Source organism: Sphaerodactylus townsendi, linkage group LG06, assembly GCF_021028975.2.
Source record: "Sphaerodactylus townsendi isolate TG3544 linkage group LG06, MPM_Stown_v2.3, whole genome shotgun sequence".
NCBI lineage: Eukaryota > Metazoa > Chordata > Lepidosauria > Squamata > Sphaerodactylidae > Sphaerodactylus > Sphaerodactylus townsendi.
The window spans coordinates 128,701,337-128,718,149 of NC_059430.1; the positions used below are offsets into that span (position 1 = coordinate 128,701,337).

Genomic DNA, 16,813 nt, shown 5'->3' on the forward strand with positions numbered 1-16,813 from the left:
ATCGGCTGCTCTCTCCCTCCTTGGAAGAACTCTATCATTCCCGAAGCCTAAAAAAAGCCCAAAATATTCAGAGAGACCCGTCTCACCCAGCACACTCTCTTTTTGAACTGTGACCATCCGGCAGACGATACAGGTCTATCAAAACTAGGACAAAGAGGCTTAGAGACAGCTTCTACTCTAGAGCTGTGGCGATGCTGAACTCCGCGGCTTCGTGTTGATGTGTTTGGGGCTGTGTAGGGATGGGTGGAGGAAGGGGAAAGGGAGGATGGGGTATGAGTCTGAAATTGTGTGCATCGAGGAATGCTGCTGTAAATTTCGTTGTGCGTGCACAATGACAATAAAATGCTTATGCTTATGCTTATGCTTTTGTCTTCAGGAAAGCAGCATGAGAGGAAAAGGAACTAAAGCCCCCTGCCCTCGCAAAGTGCTACTCTTCCTCTGGGGTGGGGGGAGCCTCTAGGACAGTGGTGGCGAACCTATGGCACAGGTGCCAGAGGTGGCACTCAGAGCCCTCTCTGTGGGCACATGCAAACAGTGTTCCCCCCCCACCCCCCAAATCTAGGCTTGCCTGGGCTGCTGGGCTCGATTATTAGCATTAAACCGAAGACCTAGTTTTGGGGAAGCAGTGTAGGTAACCCTGTTAAGCGCTGTTAAACCCCCACTGATTTTCATGCGAAGAACTAAAGTGCGATCCTTTACCTCGGAGTAAGCTCAGTTGCTGGCAATGGGACTTGCTTCTGAGTAAACCCTCCTAGGGTCGTGATTCACCCATTGGAAGAGTTGCACGGTTGCTCCAAAGCAAAGCCACCGACTACCACCAAGCTTACTCCTGAGTAATACACGCATTGGAGCCAACCATTTTTTCTAAACTAAAACCTCAGTATTCAGGTTAAATTGCCTTGTTGGCACTTTGCGATAAATAAGTTGGTTTTGGGTTGCAGTTTGGGCACTCGGACTCGAAAAGGTTCGCTATCACTGCTCTAGGAGCTTGGCTTGTTAAAAAAAAAAATTAGTGGGACTTTTTGTCAAAAGAAGCTTCAGTCCTAAGGCCCCCTCCGCACATGCAGAATAATGCACTCAATCCACTTTGCAGCTGGACTTTACTGTGCGGAATAGCAAAATCTGCTTGCAAATTACTGTGAAAGTAGATTGAAAGTGCATTATTCGGCATGTGTGGAAGGGGCGTAAAAGATTTGTCTCAGTTTTGCTGGGCCTGCAAGAAAGAATTGTTTCGCCAGGCCTATAGTTGAGGACAGCAATGGTTTAAATTGGCTAAAGCACCCCTCTGTTTCTGCCGCCTGCCTTGGGCTTCCAAATATGACGTGGCTTTTGCTGTTTGTGATTTTCCCTGGCCTCTGTTAATCTCAGGTTTTTAGCAAAGGCGGATTCTTTTGATTTCCAATTTTAAGTGCCGTCGCTATGTTCAATTTTCTACATAATGTTTTTGTAGGTATGCATTTACCGTATATACTCACATATAAGTTGAATTTTTCAGCACATTTTTTGTGCTGGAACCCCCCATCCCCCACCCCACACCCCTGGACTTATATGCGAGTAAGGTGTATTTTAAAAAATATTTTAGGGTTTTTACTTTGCCGGCCGCCAGGGGGCGCAATTTTTAGGCTAGCGACACCAAAATTTCAGGGATTTTTCAAGAGACTCTCCTGATGATACCACCCAAGTTTGGTTCAGGGGGTCCAAAGTTAGGAACCCCCAAAGGGGATGCCCCATCCCCCATTGTTTCCAATGGGAGCTAATAGTAGATGGCGCTACATTTTGAGGGTCCGTAACTTTGGACCCCTTGAACCAAACTTCAACAAACCTGGGTGGTACCATCAAGATAATCTCTTGCTGATACCAACCATGTTTGGTGATGTTCGGGTTAGGGGGTCCAAAGTTATGGACCCCCAAAGGGGGTGCCCCATCTCCCATTGTTTCCAATGGGAGCTAATAGTAGATGGGACTACATTTTGAGGGTCCATAACTTTGGACCCCCTGAACCAAACTTCACCAAGCCTGGGTGGTATCATCAGGAGGGTCTCCTAAAGATACTCTGAAATATTGGTTCTGCTAACATAAACATTCCTCCCCTGACCAAAAATCCAGTTTTGAAGGATTTTAACTCGTGTGTTTTAGCTTGGTTGCTGGTTGAGCTAAGGTTTTTGTACTTTTACAGTTATTGTTGAGACCATATTGTTTTTGTTGACCCTCTTTTCCACTTACAGAGCTAGTTTACTGTTTTTCTTTGAAATAAATATTCAAAAACATTTAACCTACTGATGCCTCAATTAATATAATTTTATTGGTATCTATTTTTATTTTTGAAATTTACCAGTAGCTGCTGCATTTCCCACCCTCGACTTATATGCAAGTCAATAAGTTTTCCCAGTTTTTTGTGCCTCGACTTATATGTGGGTTGACTAATACGCAAGTATATACGGTAAATAGACACTTAATTCGCACAGATACAGAAGCAGCATCCAGTAGGAAGGGAAAGAGCCAGAGATACTTTGAGACGCTTTATATAGGAGTTTACTCATTTAAAAGGGTAGTGTTGCATGAAATAAACAAATAAATGCAGTACTGCTCTGTTATATATTTACAGAACTATACACTTAAGATTACACCTTGACTCTTCTGTCTCACATGTTGTCATGTGCTATTCTCTGCTAGAACAAAGAAAACAAGGTAACTTTATAACTTCTTTTGTATGTGCTCACTAACATGTAAGCCATGGCTGTCTAACTGACCAATAGCTAATCAATAGGTCAGGTCATAAACAATGACTTCAGCAACTTGTCTACACACAAACAGTTAACCCTTTTATGACTGAGTGTGACAAACACTTGCAAATACCAACAGTTTTGAACTGAGCCATTTTAAACAAAGTCTGTTTTAAGTGTTTTGTGGTCTGCCACCCTGTGCCTGGCTATGCACGCGGAGGGCGAGACACGAAGAAGAAGAAGAAGAAGAAGAAGAAGAAGAAGAAGAAGAAGAAGAAGAAGAAGAAGAAGAAGAAGAAGAAGAAGGGAGGAGGAGGAGGAGGAGGAGGAGGAGAAGGAGAAGGAGAAGGAGAAGGAGAAGGAGAAGGAGAATTTAGGATTTATATCCCCCCTTTCTCTCTTGCAGGAGACTCAAAGGGGCTCACAACCCCCTTTCCCTTCCCCCCTCACAACAAACACCCTGTGAGGTAGGTGCGGCTGAGAGAGCTCCGAGAAGCTGTGACTTGCCCAAGGTCACCCAGCTGGCGTGTGTGGGAGTGCACAGGCTAATCTGAATTCCCCAGATAAGCCTCCACAGCTCAGGCGGCAGAGCTGGGAATCAAACCCGGTTCCTCCAGATTAGATACACGAGCTCTTAACCTCCTATGCCACTGCTGCTCCTTTTATTGATGAACAATCAATAAAATAAATGTTCTAAAAGCCCTCTTTCAGTACCATCGGAGAACGACAAATGCTGGACAGTTCTGCCCAGAGCTGACCCTATGAGAATGGACGAGGATCACCAGCGCAAACCATTCTGGTAGCATCAGGAGAAGCGTACAGTGGCCCTCCCAACCTGCTCTGCCAAATGCAAAAAACCCCAACCACTTATGTTTTCTTCCCTGGCTACAGACGAGTGCCAAACCTGTTTCTGTCCAGTCCCCACCCAAAACCAACGGTCACCATCTGGACAACAGACATCCACTGGCCCTAGAACAGGGGTCTGCAACCTGCAGCTCTCCAGATGTGCATGGACGACAATTCCCATCAGCCCCTGACATGCAAACAGGCAAGCCCCATGGCAAGTGGGCAGCCTCTCTCCTTGCCACTCAGGCCACTTGCCACTCCCTACCCTAGAAATGGCCATGCTGGCAGGGGCTGATGGGAATTGTCATCCATGCACATCTGGAGAGCCGCAGGTTGCAGACCCCTACCCTAGAAACTTCAGACAGCCTTGCCATCAGTGTCCACTGGCAAACAGGCAAGCCCCACGGCAAGTGGGCAGCCTCTCTGCTTGCCACTCCAGGCCAGCACACGGCAGGGGGCCTCTCTCATGGAGAGGATCAGTGCTAACAACCTCATCCTTTTCTTTTCCTTTCCCTGGCAACAGGAACCCTTAAAGTGGCACATCAAGTCAGCTTCGTGCTCACCAAGACCTCTCCACGTGTTCTTAGAAAGTGCACAGAGACAGGCGGGGCTTTTGCCCAGCAAGATGTCTGGCTGGCTGGCCACCAGAGATCTGATTGGCTGGGCAGACTTTTTAAAAAGTGCTTTGGCCACAGCTGCCATAGCGGCATAAGAGTCTTCACTAGAACAGAACTTAGCCTGAGATGTTGAAGAGTTACTATTAGATGGCATAACTTCACTCCTTGACATTTTGTGCTTGGCTCTGCCTCCTGTGGCAGCCATTTTGTGCTTGGCTCCGCCTCCTGTGGCAGCCATTTTGTAGCTGCGCCCACCACCCTGTGTGTTTGCAGGCTCCAGAGGGTTGGGGACTTCTGCCGTAGAAGCAGGGGCTTAAATTAAGACAAGGGCTTAGAATAACCAGGGAAAAGGCATTTGGTTGTTCTGAGACTTCTGCATGAAGACTGTTTTCTTACCGCATCTTGTTCCTTGTTCTTCCACCAGCGCCATGTGGGGTCATGGACTGGATCCGCATAAGGCTTGGAAAAGAAAAAGTAAAAAGTGAGGAGTTTCAAAACCCAAGGACATTAAAAAATGCAATTATTCCTGGCTAGGAATTCAGAAAGAAAACGAGTTTGGAATTATTATTTTTTTAACAACAAAGAATCTTTGTTGGCAACATTATATACACAGATCCACTTAACCATAGAGGGAAGCTAAAATAAATGTACAGGTAGAAAGGATGATGTTCAGGATTTGCTCCTAAAGCTCTGTTTTATATACAAATCCAAAAATTTGGTGACTGCATCGTTTGCATCACTACTGGGGCTGCTTGAAGAAGAAGAAGAAGAAGAAGAAGAAGAAGAAGAAGAAGAAGAGGAGGAGGAGGAGGAGGAGGAGGAGGAGGAGGAGGAGGAGGAGGTGGAGGAGGAGTTTGGATTTATATCCCCCCTTTCTCTCCTGCAGGAGACTCAAAGGGGCTGACAATCACCTTGCCCTTCCCCCCTCACAACACACACCCTGTGAGGTAGGTTGGGCTGAGAGAGCTCCGAGAAGCTGTGACTAGCCCAAGGTCACCCAGCTGGCGTGTGTGGGAGTGTACAGGCTAATCTGAATTCCCCAGATAAGCCTCCACAGCTCAGGCGGCAGAGCGGGGAATTAAACCCGGTTCCTCCAGATTAGATACACAAGCTCTTAACCTCCTACGCCACTGCTGCTCCTGAGCAGGTGTATTCTAATTTGGAGGAACCAGGTTTGATTCCTCGCTCTGCCGCTTGAGCTGTGGAGACTTATCTGGGGAATTCAGATTAACCTGTGCACTCCAAAACGTGCCAGCTGGGTGACCTTGGGCTAGTCACAGTTCTTCTGCAAGCAGAAGATTGGTATTCCACCTGACTTTGACAAAAAGGATATATCTCTGCTCAGCACTGAATGGTAACCAACAATAAATTGGAAGCCAGAATCCGAGGGCACCACAGATTTCCTACGCACCCTGACAGCTTTATGGATGCCAGCACACTCAAAGAGCTGTAGAAGAATCACAAAACTTTGCTCACTCTGTTGTAAGCCGAATGCAGCCAGAGCAGCTGGAAAATCAGCCCCTGGTAGACAGCCAGCGATTTCGGATTATGGAACTTGGTGGGGTCCATGACGTCTGGCGGCTGGGCGCTGTAATGTTCCATCCGGGTGTAGCGCTGGGGAGGCGGCTGGTCCAGGATGCGCAACACGGAAAAGGGGCAGCGGTGGGTGAACTGGATGTATTCTTTTTCGCTAAGGATCAAGGAGGAAAGAAACAAGAAAAAGGGTGGCAAGAGAGAATCCATTTTGTGCATAGAGAAGTCTAGAAAAAATATTTTTCCATCCCCCCACCCCCCACGATCAAACAACTGCTTTTGCACTAGATCTTGAAGTCAGTGTATGGACCTGGGGGGAAGGAAGAGGGGTTTGAGCAGAGGTGTACCAGGGGTAAATGGTGCCCAGAGACAATGGTGTCCCTCACTGCTGCCCTGCCCCCACACCTGGGGTGGGGCTCCCCCCTTCAGCTGGGCTCCCAGCCAGCAGCCCCTTCTGCCCTCCCCTCCGGGCAGGCCAGAAGAGACTGCCATCCCCAACCTTAGAGAGCTGCTTTTATAAGCACTGAGGGCAGGGGGCATGGCCATGCCCTCGCCATGCCCCTGTAGGTGTGGCCACACTTCCCCAAGCCCCACCCCGAGCCTCAGTGCTTATAAAAGCAGCTCTCTGAGGCCGGGGATGGCAGTCTCTTCTGGCCTGCCCGGAGGGGAGGGCAGAAAGGACTGCTGTTGGGAGCCCAGCGGGTGGAGACCGCGGGGGAGCGGGAGGGCGGAGCTGTCCCAGAGCCCACGACCCTGCCCATGTCAATGACGACATGAGCAAGATCGAGGGTGCTCAGAGATGACAAGGCAGAAGGAAGTGCTGCCTCATCTTTGAGCGTCCTTGACTCCGCCCACGTGACATCGACATGGGCAGGGTCGAGTGCACCCGGCTCCGCCCCCTCACTGCCAGCTTCCTGGTCATGTGGGGGGATGATTTTCCGTCCACTCCCATATGACCAGAAGAGTGGCGCCAGGGGCAAGGGGTACCCCTTGAGCCTAGGAAAATACGCCACTGGGTGTGGGGGGGTTCCGCCCCCCCACGTGACTAAATGGCCACAGCCCAGGGACATATGTCCCCCTGGACGGTACACCCTTAGGAGGGAGGGAGGGAGGGGGGGAATCGTGTGCTCCTTCTCAAGAATGTTCTGCCCAATGGATAACCTGATTGACTAATTGAAGGTCTTTTTGTGTGGTCAGTTAGAGGCACAAATCAGCTACAACAGCGTTCGTAGTAAATCTTTCCATTTGTCTTCACCTTGCCAAGCTTTTGTCTCCAGTTTGGTGGAAGAACTTTGTAATGCACTGAGGACTGCTCAAGCTTTTTGAACATGAGAGCACCTTTGGAATTCTGACACACCAAGGGAGGCACAGCCGCAACATGGCTATCGCAGAATGATTGTCAGGATAGGCAAAGTCAGCCACAAAATGGCTGCCACAGCTTACCTTCAATCACACGGCGTCTCCCACGTGTCGTAGGCAAATTGCGCCTGGGTCATATGCCCCCTCTGCCCCACCCCCTAGTTCAGTGGTGGCAAACCTATGGAACGGGTGCCAGAGGTGGCACTCAGAGCCCTCTCTGTGGACACGCACAGAGTCGCCCCCACCCCCACCCCCCCACATCTAGGCTGGCCTGGGCCGCTGGGCTCGATTATTAGCATTAAACCTAAGACCTGGTTTTGGGGAAGCAGTGTAGGTAACCCTGTTAAGCGCTGTTAAACCCCACTGATTTTCATGCGAAGAACTAAAGTGCGATCCTTTACCTCGGAGTAAGCTCAGTTGCTGGCAATGGGACTTGCTTCTGAGTAAACCCTCCTAGGGTCGTGATTCACCCATTGGAAGAGTTGCACGGTTGCTCCAAAGCAAAGCCACTGACTACCACCAAGCTTACTCCCGAGTAACACACGCCTCAGAGCCAACCATTTTTTCTAAACTAAAACCTCAGTATTCAGGTTAAATTGCCGTGTTGGCACTTTGCGATAAATAAGTGGGTTTTGGGTTGCAATTTGGGCACTCGGTCTCGAAAAGGTTCGCCATCACTGTTCCACCAGTGCAATGCAGACACCAAAGCACAGGCTAGATATGTGCTCGCCATGGGGTCCCCCCTGAGGACACGCGCTGCTGCATTTTGCACCAGCTGGAGTTTCCAGAGCAGGCCCAAGGGTCGTCCTGCATAGAGAAAGAAAGAATTGCAGTAGCCTAACCTAGCGATGATCATTGGATGGATCACTGTGGTTAGTCAGTCTGGAACACGTAGGATGCCAACTGTGAACCTAATGTACATGATAAAAGACCCCGTGTTTTACTTGAGTCTTCACTGATACCAAAGCAACAAGGAACACACCTAAGCAGTGGCGTAGGAGGTTAAGAGCTCGTGTATCTAATCTGGAGGAACCGGGTTTGATTCCCAGCTCTGCCGCCTGAGCTGTGGAGGCTTATCTGGGGAATTCAGATCAGCCTGTGCACTCCCACACACGCCAGCTGGGTGACCTTGGGCTAGTCACAGCTTCTCGGATCTCTCTCAGCCCCACCTACCTCACAGGGTGTTTGTTGTGAGGGGGGAAGGGCAAGGAGATTGTCAGCCCCTTTGAGTCTCCTGCAGGAGAGAAAGGGGGGATATAAATCCAAATTCTTCTTCTTCTTCTTCTTCTTCTTCTTCTTCTTCTTCTTCTTCTTCTTCTTCTTCTTCTTCTTCTTCTCCTCGTTCTTCTCGTTCTCGTTCTCCTTCTTCTTCTTCTTCTTCTTCTCCTCATAGTTAGTGCAGCGTTTAACTGCAGACCATCCAGAGCTGGCAACTGGCATTACCCTCAAAATCTTTCCAGGGCTCTGCCTGAGAAACTTCCAACTTTTAAGTTTTACTTCAGCAGCAATCTGGACAGAGGGAGGGACAAAACTCCAGCCCACACCCCACCCCAGAAAAATTTGGCAACAGGTTTCAAACCTCTTTTTGAAGCAGCAGTGGCGTAGTGGTTAAGAGCAGGTGCATTCTAATCTGGAGGAACCGGGTTTGATTCCCCGCTCCGCCACCTGAGCTGTGGAGGCTTGTCTGGGGAATTCAGATTAGCCTGGGCACTCCCACACACGCCAGCTGGGTGACCTTGGGCTAGTCACAGCTCTTCAGAGGTCTCTCAGCCCCACCTACCTCACAGGGTGTTTGTTGTGAGGGGGGAAGGGCAAGGAGATTGTCAGCTCCTTTGAGTCTCCTGCAGGAGAGAAAGGGGGGGATATAAATCCAAACTCTTCTTCTTTTTCTTCTTCTTTTGATTTCTCTCAAAATTTGTCAGAAGTTTTACCCCAGAAGAAATCTCCAGATTCACTTTGAACGTGCCGTTGTGTGAAATTTGGCTCGCAGCTCTGTTCTATTTTCCTTTGTGGGGAGGGGCACGGAAAAGAAACGCTGAGTATTCTTGTGTGGGTGGGGGTGAGAGGAACAGTTCAGACATGCTAACACCTGAATCCTGCAGTCCGGGAAAAGGTTTACCACCTGAACCGGATGGCCACATGGATATAACCTGGCTTTTACTGTGCTTTTATGAACTCCCCTGAGAATGCTTTTCTCTTGGCTGAAGGACTGGGCTAAGTTCTCAGACAGGGTTGCCAACTCCAGCTTGGGGGTTCTTGGAGATTTGGGGAGGGGTTTTTTTGGGTGCCATGACACGCTGACTGCCCTCCGAAGCTGCCATTTCCTCCAGGTGTGCTGATGTCTGGAGTATGGATATCAGCTGTAATTCTGGGACAATTCTAGGCTTCACCTGGAAGTCGGCAACCATATTAAAATATGGCAACAACAAGGGTTTGAACAATGGGTGGGACCAGAGACGTGCCTAGGCAAACTGGAGCCCTGGGCAAAACCTGAGTTTGATGCCCCCCCCATGGGCGGCCACCCTCCCCCACCGCGACCAAACAATGATTTTTTTTCCACCAGGTCGTTTCAAAGTCACCATCACATTATAGAACATCCCCCAACTCACAAATCTGAACATAGCAATGGGCCATGCCACACAGCAGAAATAATTTTTGGAAAACATTTTCAAAATGTTTTATTACTGCTATGAAAACATTTTATGGTGTTGTATCCAGTCCCCCCAATTGGGGGGAACAGCATCACTTTCAATGTTGTTTAAACTGGGGAGCCCAGATTCTCCCTTTAAGGTGGATTTAAAAGGAGAATCTGGGCTCTCTAGTTTAAACAAGTGATGCTGGAATCCACCCCCAAACAGCATCATTTTCAATGGTGTTTAAACTAGGGAGGCCAGATTCTCCTTTTAAATCCACCTTAAAGGGAAAATCTGTGGTCCCCAGTTTAAACAACATTGAAAGTGATGCTATTTTGGGGTGGATTCTTCCCCACCCTGAAACAGCATCCCTTTCAATGTTTAAACTGGGGACCTCAGATTCTCCCTTTAAATCCATGCCGAAGGGGGTGGATTTAACAACAACAACAACAACCTTTATTAGGCATTGAGAGAATAAAAGAAAGAAAGAAAGAAAGAAAACAAGCATTGGCAGGAAGGGAGTGGATTTAAAAAAGAGAATCTGGGGAAATTTAGGGGGTGCTTGTTGTCAGGGGTACAATTATTAAGCTAGCAGCACCAAAATTTCAGAGTATCTTTGTGAGTCCCTACTGATGATACCATCCAGGTTTGGTGAAGTTTGGTTCAGGGGGGCCAAAGTTATGGACCCTCAAAAGTGTAGCCCACATTTCCTATTAGCTCCCATTGGAAACAATGGGGGATGAGGGCACTCCCTTTGGGAGTCCATAACTTTGGACTCCCTAAACCAAACCTCACCAAACCTGGGTCATATCATCAGGAGAGTCTCCCAAAAAATCCCTGAAATTCTGGTGCTGCTAGCCTAAAATCTGCGTCCCCTGCAGGCCAGAAACGAAAAAACACTGAAAATACAAAATCCCCCACAAACGAACCTGCAATTTTGTTGCCCACCACTAGGTGGCGCCCTGGGCAGCTGCCCACTTTGCCCAATGGGAGGAACGCCTCTGGGTGGGACCAACAGACAATGACTGCAGGAACTGCTCAGAGAACCACTCCTGTGAATCCACACAGAAGGTTCAAGGAGGAGGGAAATTCCAGGACCCGTGAAATATCAGGCTCCCCAACCCTGAATAATCCTGAATATACAAGCAAGGAAAATGAGGCTGCAGAAAAGCCGGGAAAACCATTTCTGAATGGCAAGATGTTGGGAACATTAAAAGTCACTGCTACAACCTGGATGTTCCACTCACTCATACGTTATCTGGCGGTAAGGGGCAGTGATCAGTTGCCTGTAGGTCAGGACAGCATGCAGTGGGACTTTCCTCTTGATTACTCTCCCGTTGCCTTGTTCATCCTCTAAATAAAGCAGCTGAAAGAAAGGGAGGGGAGGCTGATGGATCCAGGCAGTTTGCTCCAAAAGAACAAACAAGGAGCAGCAGTGGCGTGGGAGGTTAAGAGCTCGTGTATATAATCTGAAGGAACCGGGTTTGATTCCCCGCTCTGCCGCCTGAGCTGTGGAGGCTTATCTGGGGAATTCAGATTAGCCTGTATGCTCCCACACACGCCAGCTGGGTGACCTTGGGCTAGTCACAGCTTCTCGGAGCTCTCTCAGCCCCACCCACCTCACAGGGTGTTTGTTGTGACGGGGGAAGGGATAGGAGATTGTCAGCCCCTTTGAGTCTCCTGCAGGAGAGAAAGGGGGGATATAAATCCAAAACTCTTCTCTTCTTCTCTTCTCTACCTCCCTTCTGTCCTTCTCATGGGTGGAAGCTTATTCTGCACAGGGCTGGGTTCAGCGGCTGAGACCCGTAAGGGAGAACGTAAGTATTTGTCGGGGAGGAAGCAACTTCACTCCAGCTCCCAGCCGTCAGCAGAGAGGACCTATGAGAATACACAACTGCAGCGGAACCTCCGTTTTCATTGCCTTCCGTTTTCATCTGTTTCAGTTTTCACCGATTTTTTCAGTGAAAAAATTGTCTCGGTTTTCATCGATTTGCCTCAGTTTTCATCGATTTGCAGTAAGGGTTTGTGGAGAAAAATCTCCCGGACAAAGCTGTTGCAGGCCGTGTCTGCAACTTGTTTAATGACAATGTCTTGCCACATTTCAGACAAATCTTAAAGAGGCGTCAGAAACAGACCTCTTGGGACAGCTTTCTGGTGCGACGTTGGTCCACTGGCTCTGAAGCTGGTCCTGGTGTTATTGTTTGTTACTGTTTTCAGCATTAAACACTATGTTTATTCACCAAAAAATGTGTTTTTGGTATGTTTTTTGGAGTGCCTAGAACGGATTAATTGGATTTACATTGATTCCTATGGAAAAGTTTGCCTCGGTTTTCATCGATTTTTTCAGACGGATTACCAACGAAAACAACGAAAACACTGTATAGGAAACAACCGTAACACAAACCCAGCTTAGCCGTTAATTCTCATTTTTAAAAAGTGAGAACGAAACGGTCCCAGAGTGGAAAACAAAGGACACATCACTAAGGCCGATGAAGATGAATGTTACTACTCAGCCAGGACCAAATGACCTGCCACCCGTGATGACATGCCTTCTAGCGTTTAAGTTGCTTGGCGGAGTTAAGAGACCCGGGAAAAGCAGTTAGAACGGAGACCTGGGTGAGTTCAGACTGTTTCTGTTAGCTGTTAACTCTTCCATAGTTCTTTTAGTTAGCGGTAAATAAACCTGTTTTAAGCCACTATGGCCATCCTCCCATCCATCACGACACCACCCATAAGAAGAAGGAAAATTCACCCAATAAAAATGTCCTTTTCCACCCTCATAGACTGAAGTCCGTTTCTCACAGGGGTGTTCAAAACTCCTATAGCCCAGGGATGGAGGGAATCCTCTACCAAGCCTGGTACCAGAATGGCCTGAAAGCTCTCAGCAGGACTCGGAAGCCTAAGGCAGCTTCCGCTGAGGTGCACGGATCTGTTTTGATATACTTTGTGTAAGTGTGGCTGATGAATCAGGGAGCAGCCCTGCAAAGTTGGGTGGGCTCAATGGCATCAAGGTTACAACCCCACCTGGGGCCAAGATCCCCTCTGTATGGAGGGGTCTGAAAGCTAAACATATCCAGCTCCCTAAGTCTCTCCTCGGAGGGCATGAATTCCAGATTCCAGGGTTAGAACAGAAGGGAGAACCTCTTGAGTAGGGATGCAAAAACCAGGATATCACAGACTTCTCTCTGTGATGCACCTCTGAAGATGCCAGCCACGGATGCAGGTGAAACATTAGGAACGAGATCTACCAGACCATGGCCACGCAGCCCGGAAAACCCACCACAACCAGTTGAATCCGGCCATGAAAGCCTTTGACAATACACAAATACAACGGGCTGTACAAAACTGTTGGGTGTGCTAACGGGCGCCCACTGAGGGGGCCAACCCTTTCTGCCTGTCCTCCTCCCTTGGCCCCATGTAAACCAGTTCTGGGGGTTAATATTAGACATTAAAAAGGTTGACGTGCGCATGGCTCCAGCAACTAATGACCAGAACACTCTTGTGTTGTTACTCCTTGAAGCTTGTATTAGAGCAGGGGTTTTCAAACTATGGCCCCCCAGATGATCATGGACTACAATTCCCATCAGCCCTGCCACTTAGCCATGCTGGCAGGGGCTGATGGGAATTGTAGTCCATGAACATCTGGAGGGCCATAGTTTGAAGACCCCTGTATTAGAGCGTTCCATAGGGATTCGATGGTCTTTAGTTTGTTTTCACAAAGCAGTTGCATTAGTCGGGACCTGAGAGAAAAATATTCTCGAGGTAAGGTTGCTGCGTTGCTGCTTTTAAAGGCATTGTAGATTGTTCTGATCTGATTTTTCACCACTTTACACTCCTTATTGAACTCCTTGTTCAGAAATTTACCGGAAGGAGGTTCATTCGGACTTGAGTAACTTGCAACTTCATCTGTAACGGTTTCCAAGAATGCCTCATACTGTTCTAAAAATCGGGATGGTGATGTTGTTGCTATTAAGTCTTGCCTGGCTTTAGTTAGGAGGGGAGAAGAAAGAAACATGTCACCAGCTCCCTCCTCCTCCTCCTCTTCTCAGATGCCTGCTCCTCCCCCCTGACAACCGTATCGCCACACAACAGTTAATAGTGCAGGTGCAGCCACCAGCAATCACAGACTGTACAGCAACTGTAATTAATCAGCGGGGGGGGGGGGGTGTAAACATATGAGAGAGTAACCTCCACATTCCACTGTTTGTGTTGTTTTTCACCCGTCTGTGTTAGCCCCACTCCCAAGCTATGCGTGCATGGCGACTGGCTGGAAGTGAGTTGTGCATGGCAATTGGCTGGAAGTGAGTTGTGCATGGCGATTGGCTGGAAGTGAGTGTGCATGGCGATTGGCTGGAAGTGAGTTGTGCATGGCGATTGGTTGGAAGTGAGTTGTGCATGGCAATTGGCTGGAAGTGAGTTGTGCATGGCAATTGGCTGGAAGTGAGTGTGCATGGCAATTGGCTGGAAGTGAGTTGTGCATGGCGATTGGCTGGAAGTGAGTGTGCATGGCGATTGGCTGGAAGTGAGTTGTGCATGGCGATTGGCTGGAAGTGAGTTGTGCATGGCAATTGGCTGGAAGTGAGTGTGCATGGCGATTGGCTGGAAGTGAGTGTGCATGGCGATTGGCTGGAAGTGAGTTGTGCATGGCGATTGGCTGGAAGTGAGTTGTGCATGGCGATTGGCTGGAAGTGAGTTGTGCATGGCGATTGGCTGGAAGTGAGTTGTGCATGGCAATTGGCTGGAAGTGAGTTGTGCATGGCGATTGGCTGGAAGTGAGTTGTGCATGGCGATTGGCTGGAAGTGAGTGTGCATGGCGATTGGCTGGAAGTGAGTTGTGCATGGCGATTGGCTGGAAGTGAGTTGTGCATGGCAATTGGCTGGAAGTGAGTCGTCGCCACCATGACTAGCTTTTTATATAATAGGATGAGCAAGCTAAACACAGTGTCCTCATCCCTGGCCATTGAGGACAAATGAATCTTACCAAACAGTAAAAGAGGGCTACTTGCTGGAATCTTCACACATTCTTTGGGACTTTCTTTTTTGGCATCTCCTCTCTTTAAAAAAAAAACCCAGATTTTGTGGATGATTCAAAACGTTCAATAGGTTTCCAGTGTCTCTGGAAAAAAGCTGCTATGGGCCGTTTCCCATCTTTTTGTAGACCAAGAAAAATAAGTTGATTTGTCTGTAGTCCCTAGCAAGTCTCCTGGACCGAGTGATCTCTCGTATAGGGATCCGCCGTAAGGTCTTCTTGTCCTCTTGGACCCTTCAAATCTTCCTCCCAGGACCAGCTCTCCACCTAGATCCATGGTGGTGAACCTATAGCACTCCAGATGTTCATGGACTACAATTCCCCTCAGCCAATTGGCCATGCTGGCAGGGGCTGATGGGAATTGTAGTCCATGAACATCTGGAGTGCCATAGGTTCGCCACCACTGACCTAGATGAATCCGCATTTGTCTTTTTTCCAGTGAGCTTTTCAGAAATGCTAGAAAATAAATTGCTCAAGTAGAAGTTGGGGCAGATAGAAAGTCAAGTTTGCCTCCTAACAGCTTGGAAAGGACAAAGCTGCCTCATCAGTGGCGCCATTCTAGATGGAGTTGCGACTGCTTTAAGCCCTAAATCAGGAGTCTGCAACCTGCGGCTCTCCAGATGTTCATGGACGACAAATCCCATCAGCCCCTGCCAGCATGGGAATTGTAGTCTATGAACATCAGGAGAGCCGCAGGTTGCAGACCCTTGACCTAAATGATCCAGAGACCAGGACTGAAGGACTTACTTTCTGTCACACAACCCTGCCAATTAGCTGAGGTCACCACCAGAAGCCCTCCTTCAGCCGTCTCCACAAGCATCGCATAGAAACAAGATGCTGGATGGGATGGACTTTGATCAGACCCAGCAGAATTCTTCCGCTGATGTTCTCTGTGTTTCCCTGCCTCCATTCCATTTCAGCGACTGTCAGGGTTTAGTACAAGACTGGTGGCTCAAAACATTGTAGAGAAAAGGGTGAAGAACACACATGACATGCAAATGGCGTTTGAGCAGCAGACCAGCCCAGGGACAGATGCTCACCTTCTTAAGGTTGGCCTGAAGCCCCTGAGTTGCCCCAACTGATGCAACCCCACCATTAGGCAACGCACCCACCTGTTTCAGCTCATTCTGGTCGTAGAAAACACTGATCGTGGCCTCCTTGTCTTCATAGTCAGGCGACTGGGTAATGATCTGTAAATCTCGATAGAGATTCCAAGGTTTCGATGGATACACCCGGATAAGGAATGAGCTGCCTTCTATGGAAACCCAGATCTAGAACAAGAAAAAGATGTGCTGGAGACAAGCCTGGGTGAAAACAGCAGAGTTGTAAAACTTCGTGCTGGGTGTTAGGAAAGCCAAGTTTGTATAGTAGTTTCAGCCCCATTGAATATGTAGTCTATGAACATGGCTCCAGCCGCACTGAATAAAATTGTACTTCAGAGCAGACCTACTCAGGACTGCTCCCTATGCTGTGAACCACAAAACACCCCTTAATCTCACTTCTAATATGATCTCACACTAGTGACCTAAGACCACCACGGTGCCCACTGGTGCTGTAGCAGCCCCCAGGGTTTTCCTTGGTGCCTGCCACGCTTTTGAAGAAACTGAGAGGGGCATTGCAAAAGAGGACCTGTTATTGGCTTCTCTCATTCAAACAAAAAGGTTTTCCACCAGACAGGGGCGTTACGCCCAGGGGGACATAATATGGGGTCAAATGTCCTCGGGCTGCAGCCATTTAGTCACGTGGGGGACTCACCCCCCACACCCACCCTCCTTCCTCCCTGGTCCATACACTGACTGTGTTCAGATTTGTGAGTTGGGGCATGTTCTATAATGTGATGGTGACTTTGAGACTAGTGCAAAATAAAGTTGGTTGGTTGTGGAGGGGGAGGGCAGCTGCCCAAAGGGGGGGGGGGCGTAAAACTCAGATTTTGCACCAGGCTAAATTTTCCCTAGATATGCCTGCTACCAGATAATGAAAAGGACTTAGCTTTCCTGACTGTGTGGTTTCATTTCCCCTTCAATATTTCCTTCTTCCCAGGAAGTGCGAAGAGGGATATATTTTGTTTGGTTC

General features: G+C 48.5%; 1 protein-coding gene across 1 annotated transcript in view; it reads right to left on the bottom strand.

The window, feature by feature from the left end:
• The window catches only part of CATSPERG (cation channel sperm associated auxiliary subunit gamma), a 76,700-nt gene that overhangs the window by 21,821 nt on the left and 38,066 nt on the right, over positions 1–16,813 (bottom strand). The window contains exons 12-15 of the mRNA XM_048501729.1: positions 15,853–16,011; positions 10,959–11,077; positions 5,663–5,876; positions 4,583–4,645 (exon numbers count right to left, since the gene is read on the bottom strand). Of these exons, the coding sequence (XP_048357686.1) occupies positions 4,583–4,645; positions 5,663–5,876; positions 10,959–11,077; positions 15,853–16,011 (555 nt within the window). The remainder of the gene's footprint in view (positions 1–4,582; positions 4,646–5,662; positions 5,877–10,958; positions 11,078–15,852; positions 16,012–16,813) is intronic.